The sequence below is a fragment of the Cynocephalus volans genome, chromosome 7, assembly GCF_027409185.1.
Source record: "Cynocephalus volans isolate mCynVol1 chromosome 7, mCynVol1.pri, whole genome shotgun sequence".
Classification (NCBI taxonomy): domain Eukaryota; kingdom Metazoa; phylum Chordata; class Mammalia; order Dermoptera; family Cynocephalidae; genus Cynocephalus; species Cynocephalus volans.
In genome coordinates, this window is record NC_084466.1 from 59,854,342 (window position 1) to 59,881,303 (window position 26,962).

Below are 26,962 nucleotides of genomic sequence, written 5' to 3' on the forward strand. Positions count from 1 at the left end.
AAGAAAGAAAGATCATCCTGGTGCTAACATGGAAAGGTAACCAGAAGGGACTGGAGGCAGTGAAGTTAGAGAGCCATTACCAAAGGGAAGTAAATAATGAAGGCTTGCTCACACCTCATGCCTCTGAACATACTGTTGTTCTATCACTTTTCCACTCCTGGGCTACTGGAAAAATCCTATGTTTTTTTTTTTTTTTTTTTTTTTTTTTTGTGGCTAGCCTACATGGGGAACCAAACCCCTGACCTGAGTATTACAAGGCTGTGCTCTAACCAGCTGAGCTAACCTGCCAGCTGCCTATGTCATTCTTGAAGACTTAGCTCAAGCCCCACCTTCTCTCTGAAGGCTTCCCTACTCCTTCTCCTGAATCTCAGTATTACTTCCTTCTTTATATCTCCATAGTAATTCCAATGTAGTCCCTACTCATCTGCTGCTATCCTGGACTATCAGCTGGATAGGACATTCATCAGGAGATAGAAGAGTGCACTGGAAAGTGACCCTGCCTAAAAATCCCAGCTATATTTTCTAGCTGATGACCATAGGTGAAACAAAGTCTTTACATCTCAATTTTCTAATCTATAAAATGGAGACAATAAAACTTACTTCCAGGGCTATTGGATTTAGTGGCATAATATGTGCAAAGAGACAAATACAGTGACTAGTATACAGCATACACTCAGCAAATGTTAATACAGAGCATGGCTCATGGTAGACATAATCAATGTTTAGTTCAATGAATGAATATGTACAGTAACATGAATATTAATAAAATCACATTAAAACAAAAAAGATTATCGTGAAAGTATGCTCTGCCACAAAATAAGAAGGCAAGCATTTATTCTTTCCTACATTCACTTAGCATTTCTCAAGCTGTGTTTCCTGGTTTCCCATGACCTCCTGGGGTTCTTAGGCTCCTAAAAGAAAGGCTTAGAAGAAAGGGAAGCAGAACAAGCAGATGGAGCTCCACACCCAAACATAATTTCCCTCTTCTAAAACTCTTCAACCAGAACAGCTCCACTATTAACTGTTTCATGTAGCTAAGAAAGATTTTATTTGAAAAGAAGGTTCTCTAGCAGCTAAAATATATTTGAAAACAGTTTCTTATCAATGACCCATAATACAAAATACTTTCATTAATAAACCCTTGACTTGATGTTCCTAGAAGTTAACGTTGGATTTTTGATGAAGAGCTATCCCTACATTTTTCTTAAACTTTTCCAGTTTACAAGCACATGTGACTCTGAATACACGGGTATACAGACACAGATATACAGTTGTGGTGCTATACAGCCAAAGTAGACTTATAAGGGGATCATAAACCCAAGTTAGGTCATAAAAACAGGCAGAACATGGCAGAAAGAATAAACCTGTGATTCATTACCTTAATGGTCACCTCTTTGTTTGCCACCCGGACAGTCACAGAAGCTTGGAAGACGTGGTTTTTAGTCATCCTCTCCACTCTTATAATCTCTTTAGGAAGCAGAGAGCTTCCTGAATCTTGGAGTTCAAAGCGCTATAAAATTACAAGAAAATTATGTCATTTACTTTTCATTTCAGTATTAATGTTGGATATCTGGGAAATCCTACCTTAATTAGAACTGAAATTCATTCTACATTATAAAAGTAGAGATTTTAAAAAGCTAATCAGAATTTTTTTTTCTATTTCAACTAATACAATTCTACTTAAATCTGTTATTAAAGATGATATGAAAATAGTCCCTAAAATTTACTATATGATGGGAAATGGAATCACTGAATTCCTGACCTAATAGAAGTTCATAGCCTACATTTCTTGATAATCAAAGGTTCCAGTTTCCTAAAAAGAAATGATGAGACCCTTGAAAACATGCTGAACTAAAGCTAGGCCTATGTCAGTTGATTTCTTAAATCAACCTAAGTTAATATGTCGCCTGAAATTCATGAAAAAAAGAACTTCTTGGACACCATTCTGCCATCTGCTGTGTGGATAGCTTAACCGATTAAAATAAATTATAACAATCAATCTTCCACAGCATCTGGCGCAGTACCTTCTACACTGTAGGGTTTTTAATATTTGTCAAACTGGACAAAATAAATACTAGGATTATTGATTCTTTCTTGATGTGGGCCAATTATCGATGTTCTAATGTTAAACTACACGCCCTCGTACCAACTAGTTTTATCAAAAATACACAGAGAGGGCCGTCCCGTGGCGCACTCGGGAGAGGGCAGCACTTGGAAGCGCAGTGGCACTCCTGCTGCGGGTTCGGATCCTATATAGGGATGGACTGTGCGCTCACTGGCTAAGCGCGGTGCGGGCAACACCAAGCCAAGGGTTGTGATCCCCTTACTGGTTAGAAAAAGACAAAAAATATATATATATATACACACACACACACACACACAGAGAGAACACAGCTAAGTATGTAAAAAATAAGAATACTAATTGAAAATTAATTAAATCCCTATATCCTTCTTATAGCAGCATGTTCAATATGAAAAAGTTAATTCATTTTTATTATGAAATAGGCTGAAATTACTCCTCCCCCAAAAAATCCTACACTAGTTTTGGAACATTATCACAACAGTGAAAGAGCAAAAAGAGCAAATCATCATGTACTCAAGAGAATGACAGAACTTCAGAAAAAAAATTCTATACATAACAACCCAGTTCAAGTCTTCATTTTGGTGTCATAGTAGTCAAGACGATCTCTAGCCCGTGTCCGTAAACCTAAGAAAAATTGTGTATTTGTGCTATCACAAAAAAAATTCTATACTTTACAAAATTTATATACACAAATTCCCACAGTATTACACAAGTTGGTAAGAACTGCTTTCATGTAGTGGACAAATAACAATCATTGACACCTTAACTTTATGCAAAAAAAAAAAAAAGAAAAGAAAAAAGAAAATGCTACACTGTATTTTAAGGGAGGTTCGATAGGAAAGGTGTAAGGCCTAGCCAAGTAATTAAATTCATTAGAATTTAGGAACCAAAAGCCATTAAATTATACAAAAGCAAATAAATGCTTAAAGATATATTTTTACTCCACCTATAATAATGTCAATCTATCTTGATACAGGACTGAGGTCAGAGCACTCATATTTCAGAAATGAACACTAATGCCCTGAACCATTTGCTATATTAGTTATGTCCTTAAAAATAATTCAAGCAAAAATACTTCAGTAGAATAAAAATAGTTGGCTAGAATACACTAAGATAGTAAAAGAACTCAAGTTTCAAGGTGAATTTACACTTGCTGGCATAGGAAATTTAGAGGACTGTTCATTAAAAAGGAGTATGATAGCATATAACTTTTTCAAGTTACATGCTAGCATAAAGTAGAAAATCAGAGTTTATTTACCTGACCACTTTATATTAATGAGTATTTCCTATGAATTCTTGAATTTTGATTAAACAAACAGTACTTTTTTTGATATATTTTCTTTAGAATTAGATTATTTGAATTGTGAATTACAATTAAATGAGATGTAAATCAGATAAATATTGGTGTGTAAGGCCTGCATATTCAAACTCACAATTCCCAATCCTGTCCCAGTCAAGCTATATCCACTGTCTTCATACCTTTGTCCAGGCTGTTAAGCACGAAAAGAGAAATTCTTCATAACATGTTAGCTGGCTGCCAAAGAAATATGTGGCCCCAGCCTTTCCTGGGCTCTTTTCCCAAAATCCCTCGGCAACTAATACAAACAACTACTGCTCTCCTCAGTGGTCGATCTGAGCCCATTCACTCCTCTCTCGGCAGGCAGTCTGTCTCCTCCATTCACAACAGAACCTGTAGACACATACTCCTCCACTCCTCACTCAACTGTAACTCATTAGGGCAACATCAAATGTATTTACTTGGCTCATTCCAAAGCTCCAGAATCTAGAATCACAAATGGGTCACAGTCAATGGTCAATAAAGGTTTGCTAAATGAACAAACAAATGAAATTCTTTTTCCTTCATCTTCAAAATCATCAATATTTTCATCAATCCTTACTACTTTTCCCACTGTCTCAGTACAAAGAAATTCTGCATTAAGTATGAGTGGATGGAAAGCGACCAGAAGTCTTTCTCCATCTCAGATTATGGCAACTCCATCATTCAAGTTCTCGGATAGAAAATATGGTCTTTCATCATTCCAAACCAAGGCGCAATGGTGCTCTGGAAATGTCCTCTCCCACCTCGGCCAAGCCATATTTTCCATGTATTCCACAAATTTTGTTCCTTCTGCCTATAAAGATGCTTGTATACACCATTATAAGAAATAGCCATTTCTTGATTCTACATCAGCCGTGAGCAGTCTATCATCTTTTTGCTTCTGCTAATCACCAAACTTAAAACCAGTAGTAGATAATCACTGTTTCAGCTTCGTCATCTCCAATTTACTATTCTGCCCACTGACTTTTGGCTTACATTCCCACCACTCTACTAACACTGCTCGTGGTAAGTCCACCAATAAAACCCTATTTGCCAAATTAAATAGATTAGTTTTCTTCCTATTTCACTGTTTACTCTTTCTCAGTCTCTTTTGCAGGTTCTACTTAATCTTCCTGGCCAGCACACGTTAGGTACTTCAGGAGTGGAACTTTTGCATTTTCTCTCTACATTCACTTTTTAAATAATCTTATCCAGTTGCATGACTTTACAAACCACCTATATGTTCAAGACTCCCAATTTTCTCTCTCCAGTCCAGATCTCTCTCCTGAACTCCTGACATTTATATGTAACTGTCCTCTTGACATTTCCATTCAAATAGCTAATAGGCATCTCAAATTAAATACAAGAGTACTTTAAAAGTTCATGAAAAGATTTGTATTATTTTTTAATTCTATTTTTCCACAAACTTTCTGAAGTACCCTCGTACATCCAACACTCAGGTCTGATTACCTCCAACCTCATCATTCCAGTTTTCACACATGAAATCACCTTTGACTCTTTGTCTCAACCCTACATTCAATCCTTCAGCATATCATGTTGATTCTACTATCAAAACATAACCCAAATATAACTACTTCTTACCAACTTTACAGCTGACCAAAGCCATCATAATCTCTCAACTGGATTATTACAACAATCTACTAACTGTTTTTCCCTACTTTCACCCTTACCTTACACAGTCTATTCACTATTCAGCAACCAGAATGAGCCTGTTAAAATGATCACTCATATAAGACATTTCTCAAAACCTTCTAATGGTATTCATCTCACTCACACTAAAAGCAGAAGTCCTCCAATGGCCTACCAGACTCTACATGATCTGATCTCACCTCCCACTCACCTCACCTTCACTCACTCTGCCCCATTACACTGTCCTTTGCTGTTCCTAGGATTCCCCAGGTGTGCTCCTGTCTCAAGGCTATTATACTAATAATTAATTCCCTCTGCCCCAAATGATTCCTGCCCACAGGACTTCTCTCCTTCAGATCTTTATTCATATGTCATCTCAGTGAGGGCATTCATTCCTCAATTAACCTACTACACACTTATTTATTTACTTGATTGACTGTTGGTTGCCTTCACTAAAAAATAAATTCCACAAAGGTAAGGACTTTTATCTGTTTTGTTTACTGCTACATATCCAGCACAGTGGTGCCTGGCTAATTGATTAGATGGAAGGATGAATGGAATAAATAATCTTTTTGAGTGAAAAATCTAAAATTCTCATTCGACAAGACATTCTGCAGCATTGAAACTGTTGCTATTACTCTCCTCTTAAAACAGTCCCTCTCAATGCTCCATAAGAATATTCTCTGCTGCTCTACTTCTCTCTCTCTGACTGTTCTTCCTCTGCCTAGAGAAGCTTCTTTCCCCACTCTCAAATCTTTAAATATTGGTGCTTCCAGGGTTCAGTATTCAGCCAGTTTTCCTTCTCACTATACTTGCTTCCCTGGGTTGTTTCATCCATTCACACAAATTCAACTAACACCCCCTCATTAATGACTGTCAAGTATTCATATTTAATATCAAGATAGCTCCAGAACGAGATCCATATTTGCAAGTCTGCTAGACAAACCCACCTAGAAACCGCAAATTCAAAAGGATCTCACTATATGGAATTATTTAGCTCCCATTCCAAATGTGCTCCTTCTCCCCACTTTCTCATATTATTTAATGGCCTCTGTCTCCTCACTTGTCCAAGCTAGGATTCATGGACATTCTTGATTTCTCACTTTCTCTCACAATCCCCCCAAATCCGCTCTACATTTTATCTGTAACCTCTATCATTCCACCTATGAAACATTTCTCATATCCATTTAATTCCTACTTTCACTACCTACTTCAGGCCACTATTGCTTTTTTAAACCAGAGTATTCATTATTATGCTATACTGCTATAAAATCATCATATTAGAATAATTACTTATTGGAATGTCTGATTGTTCCAATCAGACTGTTAATTCAAGAGCAGAGATCAAATTCTATCTATTTCTGTATCCTTAGATTTTATATACATATTATCATCTGCCAAATAACGATTGCTAAATTAATATTTGTTGAACTGAATAAAAACACTAAATACAAGGTCCTTCTAAGTTTCTCAGCAAAAACTATGCTTCAGATTATATTATTAATGAATAAGTGGCAGCATATCTTTTCTAAATCACCGAAGAAATTTACTAATTTAATCATTGTTATGATGGAGTTCTACCTAAGTAGGACAGAGACTTGGTATGAGAAGGCTGGATGTACTTGTTACTAAACTGTGACAAAGCAGACCATTCCCAAAGTATAGCAGATTCAGAATGAGAGTATTTTCCTTAAGCCATCCTTAACTAAAAGCTAGAAGTTACTTTACAACTGCAGAAGCATGTCCTTAGAACATGAAAATTACATGATGAGTACCATCTGGGGGACTGAAAGTCATTCCAGCCACTTTTATAGCTTGTTCAATAAATAAATAAATAAATAAATAAAGGTGTTCTTATTTTTAGCTGACTGCATTTTCAGTAATAATTTTTCCTTAAAAATACAGTCTAAGCAATTACACTAAAATTCAAATGGATATCTAATTCAAATGCAACTGTTTATTAAATTCTATGACAATCTAGGAGAGAAAACAATTATTTATCAGAGTAATTGTATGTATATATTTAGCTTCTTGATTTGCTATTATAATAGATACTTCTATTCCTTAAACATTCTTTTCAAATTCAACAATATTTCCTTAATTTTTACCTCTCTTAACTCAAAATTATTTGAGGAGATGTAGTATTTTGTTTATCTATGAACACTATCTTAAGATAATGCTTTGAGGAACATGTAGAAACTTTGAATAACCAACAGGCCACACAGAATGGCTCAGAACAGATCACAAAGAATTATACCAATTAGTAGACCGCTCCACTCATCAGGAAAGATACGTAATAACCTATTCTGGTTGTATACATTAGTGTGTAATGACATTACAAGAAGAAAGTTCTTTATTAGTTTCAGACAAAGAAATTTAAGGCCCCCCACTTGATTATACCAAGTAGTTGGAACTGTCCCTTAACTATCTTTTCATATAATTAAGTTGAGAAAAGACAATCACACTTTTTCTTTTATTAAGTAATACCAATCTCTTTTTAAAAAACTCTACAATCAAATTTGAAATCATTTCTGTTTGTAATATGAACCCTTAATCATTTTTGTGTGTTCCCCTTAATTAGGAAGGTCAAAATAAAAGCCAAACAAAAATGAAGCAACACTAGCTACTTTCTTCAGAAAATTCTTCTTTAAAGGTATTCTATAACTTTATAAAACATGCATTACTAGTTTTAAAATTAGAGACCAAAAACACTTCAAAGTGATTTCTTCATAAAGATAAAAACCTTTGTTCATAACTGAATTATCTAGATGCTGAATATCTTCTCCTAGTTGTGTCATGAAAAACTTTACTTGCTTTATTTTATTAGAACTTCTCATGACACTTCTTCCTCACTGAGTATGTGCCCTTGTTTTAAGGCACTGAGGAAGCTCACCTGGAATCAAAGCTTTTGATCTTAAACATTAGATGCTCTATTCCAATGACCAATGCCAATTTAGCTCAGATGGTTACATAAAAGATAAGTCCCAGTTCTCTTCTTTTCCAGCACCAGGAATAAGCCTTAAAGTGAACTATAGTCAGAAGATGGTAGTTTCCTGACTTCCTGAACCTATGAATTAATTTCTCCATTTCCAAATGGTTCTTAATATCCTTCTTCCTCCTCCTCCTCCTCTTCTTTTTCCTGCTGCTGCTGTTCCTCCTTCTCTCTCTGTCACTCTCTCACATTCACTCACACACACACACCTCAAGACCTCTTTCTTCTGTTTCATCAGTGGCTGCTATTTCACTGTTTCTATTCTCAGTTAACTCTTCTGCTTTCCTTTGCCTCGTTATTGACCATTATTTTCCCCTTGTTTCTTAATGCTTTTCTTTTAGATTCTGTCTCTAACTACACTTCTCATTATTTGTGAGAAACAGCTTTCTATTATTTTTATTTTTTTATTATTATGGTTACTGACATCACCAATCAATGAAAATATTGTTTCCTTGGGTTCTTTGGCTAGCAAATCAGGGGGGGGGGGGGAATCCCACCAAAGTAACTAGAATCTACTCTTGTACTCTTTTGCATTCTCTCACTATTACTAGATGCATAGAGGGTGCTTCTACTCCCAAAGACTCTGTAGATTTGAGAATAAGGGAGAAACAAATACCGTTCCATACGCTTAAGGTTGTCAAATCCTTGCCTCCAGAAAATGAAGGCCTATACATATACAGCCACAATAGCTAGTGTTCACATTCCACCTACTCTTCAGAAATCTGCACCTTAAGCCAAACTGTATAAGAAAAACAAAAACTGTCTTTCATAAGAAGGAATTAATTCAGGTGAATCAATAAATCTCTGCCAACGGTAAACACTTTTAAATATATAGTTTATGAGACACCAAATACTGTGATTTGCCTTTTAGAAAATACCACCACTAATTAGCACTGAGGAAATTATGCCACTTGTATTTTGAAAAACCATTCCAATGTATTATAAACCACCATGACAAAAATGAGAACTTCATTAGTTTAAATGATAGCTCCATAGCAATTTCCATAGTTTTATATAAAATGCTTGCTTTTCAAGTTAATAGTTTAAGTTACAGGCAGACACATTTTAACTCAGTGTTATACTGCATATTTGCTTTAAAGTTTTATTTTTAAAAGAGTTATATTAGATATTCACTTTTTACAATTTTTTATTTTGAAACAATTTCAAACATAGGAAAGTTTCAGGGCATAGTTGTACAAAGAACTTCTATTGAGCGTTCACCCAGATTCCCCAAGGGTTAACATTTTAGCACTTTTTTACCCTCCCTCCTACTTCCCATACACACACACACACGCAATCACTGGTCTTTTTCTGAACAATTTGAGAGCAAGCTGCAGATATGATGCCCATACACCTCTCAACATGTCAGTTCATATTTCCTGAAAACAATAACTCTGGCAAATGGAATTACCACATAAGTCTCCAGATCAGGAAATCAATCTAATACAACATTACTATCCAATCTACAGACCCTATTCCAAGTTTTACCAACTATGCCAACAATGTCACTTGTTCCTATCTGGTCCAAGATCCAATGCAGGAACATATGATGCATTTAGCTGTTATATCTCTTAAGTCTCCTTCAACCTGGAACATAATATCTTCAGTTTTTCCCTGTCTTTCATGGTTTGAACAGTATTAAAGGACACAAGCATTTTGTTCTCTACAATGGCTCTCAATCTAGGACAATACAACATTTCCTTACAGCCAAACTCACATCATGAATTTTTAATAGGAATTCCCCAGAAATGATACTCTTCACAGCACAACACTCAGGAGGCACACAATATCAATACATCAAGTTGTTGTTTATTGCAAAAATGACACTTTCCTGTTTTGCAGTCAGTTGAGTATTTGTGGGGAGATACTCAGAGATTATGCCAGTATGCTGTTCCTCATAGAAGCTCCACACATCAGCTTTAACATCCTTTAATGACTCCTGCCTAATTCAACCAACACTCTGATGGTTGCCAAATGGTGATACACAATAACTTTTACATATATTAGTAGGCGTTCTATGCTAAGAAAGAGATTTTTCTTCTCCCCCATGGTTTTCTAATTCATTTGTATCAGTATGAATGAATGGATTCCTATTTTATGTAATGGGTTATAATCAGTTACTATCATTATTTCTTTTTTTTTTTTTTTTTTTGTCGTTTTTTCGTGACCGGCACTCAGCCAGTGAGTGCACCGGTCAGTCCTATATAGGATCCGAACCCGCGGCGGGAGCGTCGCCGCGCTGCCAGCGCAGCACTCTACCAAGTGCGCCACGGGCTCGGCCCCATTATTTCTTTTTATGTTCAAATTGCTCAGCATAAAAAGACTCTTTTTAGGGTCAAAGAGTTCAGCCACTTCAAGCTGGCTCCTCTGTATTTTGACACATCAACATCATTTGTTGAACATTTCCTTACTCTCTGGCACAATAAGAAAGTCAAAGTTCATCTTGCATGTTCCCTGGCCTAATCCTTGAGTCAGCCTTACTTCCAAGGAGTCCTGATCCCTTTTAGGACACAACGGTATTTAGAAACCCATGTCCACGTACTTGGTATTTGATCATTGCTACTGGAGTGTCATTTTTTTTAGGCTCTCTCAGGGGACACAGCTAGAAAATATGTGCATATGTATACAAGCACATACTATCTATATTACTATATCTGTCTGTTCATATACCTAAATATTGAAAAAAATATGGTTCATAATGATATCTCTAATTCCAATTGAACACCTCAGGGTTCTTTCTTACCTTCATCCTTTATATATTTATAAATCTCTTCTCCAACAGTCTGAAGCACAGCTCTCATTATTCTCAATATATTCACTCATTTGCTCAACTGATTTACTTATTTGCTCAATGTAACCAATCTCCCAACCACACTAGCCCCTCCATGTTTGCTTCCCTATCAAGGCCTTGTCATTACTGGCATGCCAGTGCCTCTACACCTGGAAAAGAAGAGAAGGGAAAGGAAGAAAGACGGGGGAAAAAAATAGGACAGATGGGGAAGGAAGAGAGGAGAAGATGGGAAGGGAAGAAAAGGCAAGAGAAGGGAAAATGGAAAGGGAAAGGGAAAGGAAAGAAAAAAACGGGAAGCAGGTACTCACTTTTAAAACACCTTCCACAGCCATCTTCCCTTCATGCCCCAGTAAAATAGTGTATGGGTAAAGCCACTGGATTGCATGTTTGATTGACATCATAGGAAAGGAATTCTATTTAAGAGCAAAAATATATAGGAATGAGCAACATCTGACATAATCAGAAAATTTATCTGAAATGTACATATGACATTAAAATTGCCTTATAAACATAACCAATGGGTTTCTGGTATTTTTCCTGAAGTCTAAAAAAGCAAATATAATTTCCTCTTCTCTTCCTATTTCATATCCATTCCCTGGGTAAGCACACCCACTCCCATCTTTCATCTACCATATATGTGTTGATGGTTCCCGTGCTTCCGTGTCTAGTCCTAACCTCTTCCTTCATTCTAGACCTAAAGCTTCAATTGTCCATTACATGTGACTATATGGACATCTAATAGATCCCCACTCAACATGTCTGAAACTGAACACATTTTCCCACTCTACTTATCCCAAAGTACTCATTCTCCTCCTTTATTCCTAATTTGAGTTAATCTCATGCACATTCACCTATCTTCACAGTTATATCTGTAAAGTTAGAAAGTATTCATCATCCTCAAATACTTCCCCCAAATCAAACGGCACTCTCATTTCTGTTCACCCTACTTTAGAAGATCTATTGACAGGAACAATTAGGGAAATTTCAATGTGGACTGTCTATTAGATATAATAGAATTACTTTTAATATGGTACAGATGGTGATAATGGTGTTGTGGTTATGTGGAAGAATGTTCTAATTCTTAGAAGTTACATACTGAAGTATTTAAGAGTTCTGACTGCAATTTACTTACAAATGGTTCAGGGGAAAAAAAGAGAGAAAGGGAGAGTGAGGGCGCAACCAAATGCAGCAATATGTTAACAATTGGTCATACTAGGCATAAGAATTATGGGTGTTTATTTTACTATTTTCAACTTTTTCTAGACTTGCAGTTCTGAGCAAAAACAAAAAGAATAAAAAATATATGGTTTAATAAACAGGAGGAGGAAAGCCCCAGGCAGCCCTCCCACCACCCACAAAGAAGACAAGAGAGCCTCCCATTACCAGGGACCTGGGCAAAAGTGCTGGGCAGCCCCCCACAGCCTGCACAGAAGGCAAGAAAGCACCACAAACACTGCTTCCACATGGGTGGTCAACCACAGCCACAGCTTCTGCCACTGCAAGGATGGCTCACCACCACAATAGCAGCCAGGACCACCCTGCAGACAGTACACCGCACACTGGATGGCACTGATACGAGGAGAGTTACCAGTGGAGACTACAAAAGCAGGAGGAAGTCTTTCTCCTCCAAGCCCACTCCAGAGTAATAGAAGAAACAACTGCTCTACCAGATGACCAGAAATCAATGTAGAGATACTAAAAAAAAATAAAACAATCAAAAATTGTGGGAGTTCACCACCACACAACCAGCCCAGCAAGAAATTCTCAAGGGAGTCCTGCATTTGAAATCTGAAAAACGATAATCACTATCATGAACACAGGAGAAAGAACAAAACCTACTGGTGAAACAAAAATGCAAATGAGAAAGAGAAAGAAACTAAATCTTACCACCTCAAAAAACCAATAAACATTGAAGATGAATAGTAAAAGGGGAAGAAAGGAATAAAAGATACTTGAAATATCTAAACCAAGACAGCCCAGCAGCCGGGGAGGTGAGCCAGGACCTGCACCAGAACCAGGGCTCAGTCTAAGGCCCCGGGGGGTGGGGGGTGGGGGGCGGAAGCGCTCACAGCCCAGCAGCCAACGAGGTGAGCCAAGACCTTTGTAGCACCAGGGCTCAGTCTAAGGCACGGGAAGGAAGCACCCACAGCCCAGCAGCTGCAGAGGAGAACCAAGACCTGTGTGGCACCAGGACCCAGTCTAAGGCCCAGGGGGGAAGGGAAGCACTCACAGCCCAGCAGCCACAGAAGTGAGCAGAGACCCTTGCAGCACCAGAGCTCAATCTAAGGTCTGGGAGGGAAGCACCCACAGCCCAGCAACCACCGAGGTGAGCTGAGACCTGTGTGGCACTGGGGCTCAGTCTAAGGCCTGGGAGGGAAGTGCCCATAGCCCATCTGCTGATGAGGGGAGCAGAGACCTGCATGGCATGGGGGATCAGTCTAAGGCCCCAGAGGGAAGGGAAGCACACACAGCCCAGCAGGTGCTGAAGTGAGCCAAGATCTACACAGCATCAGGACTCAGTCTATGACCATAGAAAGCTGGAACAGGAGCCAAGGTAGTATAATATAGACACCACCACACCTTCTGTCACCACAAGGACTGTTCATCACAACAGTGGCAGCCAGGGCCACCCTACTGGCAACCTGACACTCATTTGACTACACTGATATAAGAAGACTCACCAGTAGATCCTGAAAATAGAGGAGGAAATCTTTATCCCCCCAGCCAACCCCAGAGTAACAGAAGAAGCAAAACCTCTACCAGATGACCAAACATCAACGAAAGAATACTAGAACTACAAACAAACAAGGACATATGACTCCACCAAAGGAATACACTAACGCTCAAACTCCAAACCCCACAGAACAGGGAATCCTTGAAATGTCCGAAGAGGAGCTCTGAGCAATGATCTTAAGAAAGCTCAAAGAAATACAAGAAGACTCAATTAGAAAACACAAGGAAACAAGAAAAAATATCCAGAATATGAAAGAGGAAATTTACAAAGAGATTAATACCTTAAAAAAGAGTGTAGCAGAACTCCTAGAAATGAAAGATTCACTCAATGAAATAAAAACACAACAGAGAATTTGAGCAGCAGACTAGAGAAAGCATAAGAAAGAATTTCAGATCTCCAAGATGGTCTTTTCAGAATAACCCAGGCAGACACAAAAGAGGAAAAAAAGAATTAAAAATAATGAATAAAATCTAAGAGAGATAGCAGACAATCTCAAGCACTCTCACATCTGAATTGTGAGTATTCCAGAAGGGGAGGAGAAAGGAAAAGGCACTGAAAACCTATTCAAGGAAATAGTCACAGAAAACTTCCCAGGTATAGGGAGAGATGCAGACCTTCAGATCCAGGAAGCTCAAAGGTCCGCAAACAGACTCAGTCCAAAAAGATCCTCTCTGAGACATACCATAGTCAAATGTGCAAAGCTCAAAGAATTTTAAAAGCAGCAAGAGAAAAGCATTGTCACCTGTAAGGGAACCCCCATCAGACTAAAAGCAGACTTCTCAACTGAAACCCTACAGGCCAGAAGAAAGTGGAATGATAAATTCAAAACACTAAAAGAAAAAAAATTGCCAGCCAAGAATTCTTTACCCAGCAAGGCTCTCCATCAGAAATGAGGAAGAAATAGTGTATTTCCCAGACAAACAAAAATTGCGGGAGTTCACCACCACATGACCAGCCCTACAAGAAATTCTCAAGGGAGTCTTGCATTTGGAATCTGAATAATGATGATCACTATCACAGATACACAAGAAAGAGCAAAACCTGTCATTAAAACGAAAATGCCAGTGAGAAAGAATAAGAAGCTAAATCATGCCACCTCAAATTTCCAACACTGAAGAAGAGAAACAAAAGGGGAAGTAATGATCAAAAGATACTTAAAACATCTAAACAAAAAGCAATTAAAAGACATAAATTAAACAATACTTGTCAATAACTACCCTAATGTGAATGGATTAAACTCCCCATTCAAAAGCTGACTGAGTGGATTAAAATCTAGAGCCAAGTGTGTGCTGTCTTCAAGAGACCTATCTCACCTATAGAGACACACACAGACTAAAAGCGAAGGGATGGAAAAAGATATACCATGCAAATGGAAACCAAAAAGGAGCAGGAGTAGCTATTCTTATATTAGATAAAATAGACTTTAATCCAAAAAGCATAAAGAGAGTCAAAGAAGGCCATTATATAATCATAAAAGGATCTATCCAGCTAGAAGACATAACAATCATAAATATGTATGTACCCAATACTGGAGCACCCAGATATATAAAGCAAACACTCAGACCTAAAGAAAGAAATAGTCCCTAATACATTAATGGTGGGTGACATGAACACCCCTCTCTCAGTATGGGACAGATCTTCCAGGTAACAAATCAACAAAGAGACACAGAATTTAAACTACACCTTAGACCAACTGGACCTGGTAGATATACATAGAACATTTCACCCAAAAACTTAAGAATATGCTTTCTTCTCATCAGCACAAGGAACATTCTCCAGGACAGAACACATACTAGATCACAAATCTAGTCTTAGGAAATTTAAAAAAGCTGAAATCATTCCAAATATTTTTTTCACACCACAATGGATTAAAACTGGAAATCAATAACAAGCAAAACCCTGGAAACTATACAAATATGTGGAAACCAAACAATATGCTCCTGAATGACCTATTGGTCCAAGAAAAAATTAAACAGGAAATCAAAAAATTTCTTGAAACTGGAGGAGTTTCAGTCAAGATGGCAGAACAGATGGTCCCCAGCGTCACTCTCTCCCACAAATCAACCAATTTACAACTATAAAAATGTAACAACAGCCAAGCTGGGGTCTCTGGAGCTCAGGGGAAGAGGAGGAGAGACCTACAGAGTTCATGAAGGAGGAGAAGCCATGATGAGAGAAAGAAAAAATGGCCAGGAGCATTTTGGGCTGTGGCCGCTTTAAGGTTGGAACTGCTGAGTGCGTGGAGCAGGAGCCAGCAGAAGCCAAAGCTGTGCCCTTCAGATGGAGTTCCTTGGAGACGGCAGGGGAGAAGAGGGTCTTGATGGACCCCAGCAAAAACACTAAGAGGGTTCCTGTGGACCCACACAGGAGGAGCCAGAACAGCTGAACAAAGGGAGCCATTCAGAGGCCGGTAAGTCATTGCAAGGGACCAGCACAGGGCCCATCCCATGGGAAGTGTTTGGAGCACAGGCAGTGGGGGAGACAGGCCCACTAGGAAAACACTAGGACACAGCAACGACAGCCAATCTGCCCCCCAATCAGTGCAGGAACACTCAGAGGAGACTAGGCGGGAATGCAAAATTGCATGAGGTGCAGTTTGATGATAAGATTCAGGCCCAGATCAGAGTTTCTACACAATCCAGGTACACCAGGACTCTGGAGAGCCAGAAATACCTATAAGGCAACCATTAAATCCTGAGCTGCACAAAAAAGTCTTCCCTAGGGAAACAGCAGCAAAGCAGCAATTTAGCTCAACAACGCAGCTCAAGTACTGGTTCCCATAGGAAGTTCTCCCATTTTAGAAGTAAGGAAAGGAAAAAAATTAGTTCTGGCCCAGGCACACCACTAGTGCCTCAGGGCCCACCAGGGGACCTGAGGCATGGAAGCAGGGACCAGACCCCCTGCCCACATCCAGGCAAACCACCAGCACCGTGGGGCCTGCCCGGGGAGCTGAGTCATGGAACTGGGGACTGGATCCCCCACCCACATCCAAGCATGCCACCAGTGCCTCAGGGCCCTGCCCAGGAGCCCGGGACATGGATCTGGGAACTGGACCCCTCCACCCACAACCAGGCACACTGCCAGCTCCTCGGGGCCTGCCCAGGGATCTGAGGCATGGAACCAGGGACCAGACCCCCCCCAACCAGGCACACCACCAGCACCAACACCAAGGAGCATGCCAAAAACATCACCTCCATGTGGCCAACCAAAGCCACCACAGTAACCACAGCTGCTGTGTAAATGGCTAGATGTCACAACCACCATGCAGATGGTCTGCCAGCCACTGTAGTGCACTGATACAAGGAGAGTCACCAGCAGAGACCAAATAAAAGAAGAGGATGTCTCTCTCCACAAAGCCCATTCCAGAGTGACAGAAGAAACATCTGCTCTATGATAATATCGGGGGACCTGAACACACCTTTCAGGACTGGACAGATCATCTTGGCAACAAATCAACAGAGTAACCGTTACTCTTTCAGAGGGAGAGAAGGAATCTAGGGTTATCAGTGGTGGGAGAAGGGTGGGAGAGGGGGATAGGGAGAGATTGGACAAGGGGCATAAAGAATAAGTACAATTTGTAACAATATAGATACTAGTAATGTTGATCTGATCAACATATGTCAACATTGAATCCCCAAAATATGTATACTTAATTATGATTCAATTAAAAAAAAAAACTCTTGAAACTAATGAAAATAAACAGACATCATAACAAACCCTGTGGGATACTGCAAAAGCAGTACTAACAGGCAAATTTATTGCAATAAATGCTTACATCAAAAGAATGGAAAGACTTCAATTAAATGATCTAACACTACACTTCAAAAAACAACAACAATCTAGTCCTAAAGGTAGTAGATGGAAAGAAAAAAGATCAGAGCAAAACTAAATGAAACAGAGACCCCCAAAATGATAGAAAAGATCAACAAAACAAAAAGTTGGTGTATTAGTTCATTTGTGTTACTCATTATAGAATACATCAAACTGGGTGATTTATATAGAAAATGAAATTTATTGCTTACAGTTTCTGAGGCAGGAAGTCCAAAGTCCGTCTGGTGGTGGTGATAGTGACCTAGGGGTCTCACATTGCAAGATGGTGGAAGCAGAGAGAGAGAGAAAGACAGACTCTCCTCTTCTTTTAAAGCCCTCAGAACCACACACTTGACCACCATTTCTAATCCATTCTCTACTGCATGGTCCTACAGTCCAATCACCTCTTTAAGCCTCCACCTTTCAATTTACATAATAGGATTTCCCACCCTGTTAACAGTCAAAGTGTGGTCTAAGTTTCTAATACATAAAACGTGGGAGATACAATTCAAGCTTGAATGGGTTTTGGGGGGACATAATTCAATCCACTACAGTTGGTTTTTCAAGAAGATAAATAAAATAGACAAACTAGGTTTGTCTATTAGCTAGGTTAACAAAAAAAAGAAAAGACCAAAATAACAAAAATCAGAAATGAAAAGGGAGACATTACAACCGATATCACAGAAATATGATGAATCATTAGAAACTATCATAAACAACTGTATGACAACAAATATGAAAACCTGGAAGAAAAGGATAACTTTCTGGACATATACAAACTACCAACACTTAACCAAGAAGACAGAAAGCCAGAACAGACCAATAAGAAGCAACGAGATTGAAGCAGTAATCAGTAATCTTCCAGCAAAGAAAAGCCTGCATCCAGATGGCTTTACAGCTGAATTCTAACAAATCTTTAAAGAGGAATTAATACCAATTCTCCTCAAACTATTCCAAAAATTGAAACAGATGCCATTCTCTCAAACCCATTCTATGAGGCCAACATAACTCTGATACCAAAACCAGATAAAGACACAACAAAAAAAGAAAATTACAGGCCAATATCCTTGATGAACATAGATGCAAAAATCCTCAACAAAATATTAACAATCAGAATACAGCAACAAATCAAAAAAATTACACACCATGATCAAGTGGGATTCATCCCAGGAATGCAAGGATGGTTCAACATATGAAAGTCAATAAATGTGATATATCACATCAACAAAATCAGTGACAAAAACTATATGCTTATCTCAATAGATGCAGAAAAAGCACTTGATAAAATTCAACATTCCTTCATGGTAAAGACTCTGAACAAATTAGGTATAGAAGGAAAGTATCTCAACACAGTAAAAGCCATGTATGACAAGTCCACCACCAGTATCATTCTGAATGGGGAAAAACTGAAGGCTTCTCCCCTAAAAACAGGAACAAGACAAGGATGTTCACTCTCACCACCTCTATTTAACATAGTACTGGAGGTACTAGCCAGAGCAATCAGGCAAGAGAAAGAAAGAAAGGGCATCCAGATCAGAAAACATGAATCCAAACTGTCCCTATTTGCAGATAACATGATCCAAGATATAGAAAAACCTAAAGACTCTATCAAAATACTCCTAGAGCTGGTTAATAATTTCAGTAACATTGCAGGATATAAAATAAATGCCCCCAAATCAGTTTCATTTCTATTCTCCAATAATGAGCTAACAGAAAGAAAAATCGAGAAAGTAAGCCCATTTACAACAGTCACAAAAAAATAAAATACCTAGGAATCAATTTAACCAAGGAGGTGAAAGATCTCTACAATGAGAACTACAAACCACTACTGATAGAAATTAAAGAAGACACAAAAAGATGGAAAGACTTTCCACACTCTTGGACTGGACAACTTAACATTGTGAAAATGTCTTTACTACCCAAAGCAATCTACAGATTCAATGCAATCACCACTAAAATACCAATGACATTCTTCACAGAAATGGAAAAAACAATCTCAACATTCATATGGAACAACAAAAGACCCCAAATACCCAAAGCAATCCTGAGCAAAAAAAATAAAGCCGGAGGCATAACACTACCTGACTTCAAATTATACTACAAAGCTATAGTAACCAAAGCAGCATAGTACTGACATAAAAATAGACACTTGGATCAGTGGAGTGGAATAGAGAACCCCAAAATCAACTCACATACTTTGGCAGCTGATCTCTGCCAAAGGCGACAAGAACATTCACTGGGGAAAAGACTGTCTCTTCAACAAACAGTACTAGGAAAATTGGACATCCATATGCAAAAGAATGAAAATAGATCCATACCTCTCGCCATATACCCAAACCAACTCAAAATGCATTAAAGATGTAGGTATAAGACCTGAAACCACACGACTACTAAAAGAAAACATAGGGGAAACAATCCAGGAAGTAGGACTGGGCAAAGAATTGATGAATAAGACTCCAAAAGCACAAGCAATAAAAGAAAAAATAAATAAATGGGATTATATCAAAGTAAAAAGCTTCTGCATAGCAAAAGAAACAATCAACAGAACGGAAAGACAACCTACAGAATGGGAGAAAACACTTGTAAACTGCACATCCGACAAGGAATTAATATATCCAGCAAATACAAGGAACTCAAACAACTTCTCTGTAAAAAACAAAGAATACAATTAAAAAATGGGCAAAGGAGTTGAATAGACATTTTTCAAAGGAAGACATCCAATTTTAGTATATGTGCTGCCGAAGCAAGCACAAAGGAAGACATCCAAATGGCCAACAGGTACATGAAGAAATGCTCAGCATCACTAATCATTGGGGAAATGCAAGCCAAAACCATGTAGAGATACCATCTTACTCCAGTTAGACTGGCCATTATTAAAAAGACTGAGAAAAACAAATGCTGGTGAGGATGTGGAGAAAGGGGAACTCTTCTACGCTATGTTGGGACTATAAATTAGTACAACCACTATGGAAAACAGTATGGAGTTTTCTCAAACAACTACAGATAGAACTACCATCTAATCAAACAATCCCACTTCTGGGTATATATCAAAAGGAAAGAAATCATCATGTTGAAGGGATACCTGCACTTCCACATTCATCGCAGCTCTGTTTACAACAGTTAAGAGCTGGAACCAACTTAAACGTCCACCGACAAATGACTGGATAAGGAAAATGTGGTATATATACACAATGGAATACTACTCAGCTATTAAAAAGAATGAAATTCTGCCTTTCACAGCAATATGGATGAACTTGGAAAAAATCATGTTAAGTGAAACAACCCAGGCACAGAAAGAGAAATATACATGTCCTCACTCATAAGTGGGAGCTGAATAAGTAAACAAACAAACAAACAATAAAGAAAGAGAGAAAGAAAGAGAATGAAAAAACAAAAACCAAAATAATATATTGAACTTTTAGAAAGCGAGACCAGAACTGTGGTTACTAGAAGTGGAAAGGGTTGGGGGTTAATGAGAAATTAATGAGAAATTGGTTAATGGACACAAAGAATGATTACGTATTATAATGATGAATAAGCCAACTATCCTGATTTGACCATCACATATTTTACACAACCACTGACAGTAAACTTTGTACTCCACAAATATGTATAATTGATTATGCTTCAATTAAAAAAAAAGTAGTATATAGCATATTACAGCAAAAAAATAAAATATAAATAAATAAAAATAAGAGTCTCTTGCCTAAGGCAGTGTCCCCACTACCTTGGAGGATGCACTCCACAGCAGGGTCTTACGAGTGTTACAATAGCCTCCTATTGGTTCCCCATACATCCAGGCTCTCCCCAGTTGCAAACAGAGGTGTCTTCCTTAAACACAAATCTGATCATCTCAGACCCACCTACTTCACAACATCTGATGGGCCACATTTACAGCATAAAATCCAGGCAACTTTACTCATCATGCTAAAAACGTCACAGTAGGGTTCTAACATTTCTTTCCACCACACTCACTTACACACTTATTCAACCACAGGCCCTTCTGTGGTTGAACATCTTTGTTTGTGCTGTGCCCTTTGTCCAGAAGACTTTTCCATCACTCCAGACACACCTGCCATGCCCTTTGTGAAACTGTATTGGACAATGACTGTACTCCACCAAATCCCTCAGATCTATTTGTATTCTTTCTGTGTGCCTCCCAGCTTTCTAACAGCCAGCTGCTGAGGGTCTTTTTAAGAAGTTTGCCCTTGGGGTCCTGAAGCCAGCTTTGCTCACACGCTGGGAGAGCAGCTAATGCCTGGAAATCTGTGTCCTCTGAGATGACCATTAACAAATGGGTGATAGAGTGTGAAAACCCCAGATCCCCAGCCTCAGGCAGCTCTGAGGCCTACCTGACTCTGCAGCATGCCCCTTACATGATCAGACGGAAGCCTTCCTTCCCTCTGTGGAACTTTTACTGAGATTGCAAGTCTACTGCCTCCTACTCCAAAGCTACAAGCTTTTAGGGGCTCAGAACATGTCCTTGGTTTCTCTACAGTTTACTGCACTGCACAACAAATTAGTCTCAGGCCTTGTAATATTTATAAAAGAATATAAGGCAAACTGAAGTGGTTAATCCCCAATGATTAACTTTCAAATTTTCTTTGCTTCGTTTGGGTATACCAGTCATTAATTTACTTTTTACATACCAGAACTTGAACCGCAGCTGGTAAACTATCTAAAGGAAAATCTGGAAGTCCAAGAGTAGAAGATTCTTGGGAACAGAGAGTTGTGGCAAAAGACAAGAGCTGAGAAACTCTAGGGGGAAAATGATATTAAATTTTATTCTAATAGTTTTAAAATATAAAATGTATAAATCCATTAAATATAAAATAGCTGGGCAAATATAATTAATCTAAAAAGGTAATCCCCACTGTTAATTCTTAAAGAACATTGGCTTCATATCATAATATGAAAACATAATATAAAACTCAAAAACTGACTAGATGTACAGATATATTTCCTAAATCCACCACAATATGAAGTTTTTCACAACCAAGCCCAAATCTACTCTACCAGCCTCATTGCCCACCTTTCTCAATCCCAAACCTAAACTCTAGACACCAGGAGCTTTTTATAGCCCTAAAAACAAGGCATAAACTCTCATATCTCATGCTTTCAAAAAAAATGTCATAGAATTCCTCAATTCCATTCTCTATCTGGCAAAAAGCCTATTCATTATTTAGGATTCATTTTAAATGCCAACGTCTTTGTGAAGCCCTTATAAAGTCTCAAACACAAATAGCCCTAGTATTCTGAAATTATGGCACTTCCTACACTATGTTAAAGTAAACTATTCACATACCTTTCAACTTTATTAGATCTTAAGTTTCTTGTCATCAAAGATCATATATTAATTTTGTCACCAACACTTATCAAACCTCTTAATACTGAAAAATCCTTCAGAGAACAGTTGTTGGATGAATGAATGAATCGATCAATCAATGAACAGGTAAAACAAATTCAATGTTAAGTTTCCAGATATTTATAAAAATATACTTACTTCTCAGCAGAAACATTGGCTCCAACTGAATACAATAGTTTAAGTTGGTCCTAAAATAACATAGAAACATATAAAGTCAATTAACAAGTAATGTAACAGATTAAATGCAAATGTTTTATAGATACAATCCAACCTTTTAATTAAGCAGACACTGAGCTGACAAGTTAGCTTGCTTGGTTAGAGCATGATGCTGATAACACCAAGGTCAACGGTTCAGACTGCCATGCTGGCCAGCCACAAAAAGAAAAAAGGAAAAAAGAAAGAAAGAAAGAAAGAAGCAGACACTAAATAATTAATAGCAAAAAAACATTTCTTGACACATTTCATTTTATAAAAGAGAAGTCATACTTTTTTAGAAAACTTTCAGGCAAATAATGCCACAATAACTTTTCTTCCTACTTTCTGGGAGATTTTCTTCACCCTATTATCCTTTTTCCTTTCCACTAACTACTGAGGAAGACATCTAAAAACATAGTAACATTTTTATAGAATTGAATTTCTTGTTATAAATAGAAAAACTGTTTAAAAAATAAATTGCCCTTTTCCATCCTTACCTTGAAGGGGAGATAATAAATATCTCTGGCTTGAAATCGAGAACGGAGAGGGGGGTCTAATGAATTCCCAGAGTACCTTGGCACTGGCAAGCCCAATGCAATCACTCGGAAATTTTCACTAACTCGGACAATCTTCCAAGCATCCAACTCTGTTTTGGTATGCTCCTAGAAAAGTAAGAGGTAAAAAAAAACTACAGCATAAATGATATAGATTACAATTTCAAGAGCTACCAGGCCAAGGATCTTAGACACTGTTGAGAAAACTGTATCTGAGAACACTCTCAAAACCAAACTGTCAAGGAAGGGAGCAAAGTGACATCGGAGTCAGGATGCCAGGAAGGCTCATAACATAAAGACATGTTGGAAAGGAAAAGCAGCTAATATACCAACAAACAAAGAAGACCTGGGTCAGACCTCAAGTCCTAGTCAGTAACACAGAGCAACAGAATCAGGAAGGTAAGGAAAATACACAACTAGATATTTTAAAAAATGTAGTCCTAGAGGGGCAGACCATTTCAAAGCAGATTGCCCACAGACCTTAAATAGATGACTATGTTTATAGGCATTTTTCTAGCAAGGCATATTACTAGTAATAACTAACATTTTTCGATAATTTATTACATGGTAAGCATGTTCCATGAATTTTTCTCATTTAACTTTCACTAGAATCCAAATAGACACTCAATCTCCTTTTTATATGAATGAACAAACTGAAGTTCAAAGGAGTTATACAGCTTGCCAATGGTCCTGCAACTAGCTATGGTGGAGCTGAGAGAATGGAAACAGTATAGGATGTAGAATCACAAATCCTGGCTCAACCGCTTGATGCACACTCTACCTAAATGACCAAGGGCATGTTATTATACCCTTGGAGCTCAGCCCTCTCATTCAAAAATGGAAATAATATCACTTAGATTAATATGACTGCTATAAAAACTAAATAGTAGAATGTATATGAAAGCAACTGGTCCACAGCAAGCACCTGTTAAATGTCATTTCCTTCCTCCTGTGCCTCACTCTATCAATGGCTCTTCATGGCATTCAGCAGTAGGTTCCAGTGCTTACAAAATTTATATGAATGCACATATGTACATTATAAGACAAAGGTCCACAGCTTTCAACAGATCTTCAGAGGAATCAGCCCATATGATATTGTAGAAACTCTTAAGAGCTTTCCTGGAAGGATTCATGTTTGATTCTCTCAGTCTCAGCAAAAACTGCACACCCGTCCCCTGGACCTGCCTTCCATGATCCTGTGCTCCAACCCATCTTACAACTGCAGCTCTCCAAACACATCATGGTGCCTCACCAACACTGCTCCATTTGTTTGGAACACCCTTTTCACTTTGCTCAGCATAAACACAAGTATCACTCAAAGCTCAGCACAAACAACATCTTCATAAAAATAGGCTTTTGTCTGATCCCTTCCCCCCACTTCTTAGAACCACTTTTGTACCCCTTCACTGTATTCTACATAAGCTTCTATCACTAGTCATTTGAACATTTACTTCTATACATGACTGCTTCATGCTAGATCTAAGCTCTTGAGACAAATATTACCTAGCATAATAGCATAAATGTTTCTTGATAGACTACATGAATTAATTTTTAAAATAAACATTTCAATTATAATCAAAATCACAAATCTACCTTTAATTAAAGATTGACAGTATGACACTATGTCACACGCACTAGAGAACAAGAATCTAGATCTAGCCTTTCCGAGAAACCAAGAGAACAATCTTTACAAAGCAAAATATTCCTATTTTCCATTTACCTAAAAATGATAATCAGAATATAAATAAGGTTTATACAAATTAATTGTATCTATTTCCAAAATAACAAAATTCTACTACAATTACGTCTATAAAACCAGTAACATTTTAATAAGTAGAGTTTAAATGATGGTGTTGGCATCTTTTTACCATAGAAATTATCTTAAGATGGTAGTGTTTTGTGAAGGGATCTTGCCTATATTCTATGAGGTTCTCATGAGACGGATTCTATGAATATAGATATAACATTTACTGATAAAAATTATGCATTTATATTGATATTTACTTTGGGAAAAAACACTGTAGTAGATCCTTCACACATAATAATAATAAGCATTTCTCGTGTACTAAAACCCTTTTGATCCCCATATCGCAAATTCCTATCCAAAGTAACATGTTCAATAACTTTGCACAGAGTTCTACTATAAGAATAAAGGGGCAAATAGTTATTTTATAATTAGAAAGTGTCTAAAGAGAAAACATTCTGAATAATATCCACCTACTTGTAAAAACAAATAAAAATAGCTTTCATTTCAGAAAATAAACAGTAACAATATAAATGAAGAAATTTAACCTTTATTATTGATTAAATCTTTGATTACCCCCTTCTAGTTATATCAGCAAGAGATGATCTGTAGACAGATCTGAAAAAAATGACTACAGTGTACAATAAAAACACCATCTAGAAACTCCCATATACTGTAAAGAAACAGACTGCTGAAAGGGTTGCGGAGAAACAGACTCATACAGTGGGAATCAGAAAGAGATACTCCTGGACTTGCCAGCCATGGAGCATTAGTTCAGTCAGACCCTCTGGTGTCAACATCTATTATTTAGTGCCTAGTATGTTCTGGACTTGTATTATCACCCTGGGAGCAAGATCAAGAAGTATAAGACACGGATCCTGCTCTTGAACAATTTGAAACCAACTTGGGGTAGTAAGATTAGCCCATATGAATCTCTACAAAACAAGTGTGAGAGAGACTCTAAGTCCTAGAATGCAGAGCAAAGCAATCAGTCACAGAAGGCTGAGTTAGCCAGAGTGCTCCAGTGTGGTGTAGTTTGAGCTGAATGAAGGCTGAGTATCTTCTTATCATTTGTGACATTACATGACCCCTAATCCAAAGGCTTTGAAGAGCGCTACATTCCCTAGTTGTTGCCTCTTTATATGCACGTGTATAACAGCATTTAATCATTTTATTGCACTTATTCATTCACTCAATGAATAGTTACTGATCACCTACCATGTGCCAGGCATTATTCCAGGAGCTTGAGATAATAACAGTAACAAAAATCCCTGCCCTTGTGAAATTTATATTCTAGTAGGGAGAGGCAGACAATGAACTAAAAGCACAACACGTAAGTAAGTTACCTAGAATATTAGAAGACAGCCTGGAAAAAAATAGAGCAGGGTAAGGGAGTACAAAGGCAGAGAGAAAATTGCAATTTTAAATAGACAGGTCGGGCAGGCTTCATGGATAATACAACATTTGAGCAAACACTTGAAAGAGGTACATGAGTAAGCCAAGCAGATATCTGGGAGAAAACCACTCTGGGAAGAAGGAAGTGCCTGTGCAAAGGCTAGAAAGTAGGAGAATGCCTACTTAGAATGTTTAAGGTATAGTAAAGAGAATACCAGTAGCTGGAGTAGAGTAAAAGCAGGGGAGGATAGAAGGAGATAAGGCAAGAGGTATAATGGTCCAAATCACATAGGGTGCTGTACTCTACTGAAAGGACTTTGGATTTTAGTCT

At 37.9% G+C, this 26,962-nt stretch overlaps 1 protein-coding gene across 6 annotated transcripts in view; it reads right to left on the reverse strand.

Moving 5' to 3' along the window:
* VWA8 (von Willebrand factor A domain containing 8) overlaps positions 1-26,962 on the reverse strand; it is a 427,373-nt gene that overhangs the window by 305,652 nt on the left and 94,759 nt on the right. For all 6 annotated transcript variants that reach the window (XR_010024043.1, XM_063102173.1, XM_063102175.1 and 3 more), the window contains exons 6-10: positions 23,436-23,600; positions 22,882-22,931; positions 22,028-22,136; positions 11,143-11,247; positions 1,379-1,510 (exon numbers count right to left, since the gene is read on the reverse strand). Coding sequence is in view for 5 of the 6 variants with exons in the window: in XM_063102173.1 (XP_062958243.1) it covers positions 1,379-1,510; positions 11,143-11,247; positions 22,028-22,136; positions 22,882-22,931; positions 23,436-23,600 (561 nt within the window). In the remaining variant the exon portion in view is untranslated. The remainder of the gene's footprint in view (positions 1-1,378; positions 1,511-11,142; positions 11,248-22,027; positions 22,137-22,881; positions 22,932-23,435; positions 23,601-26,962) is intronic.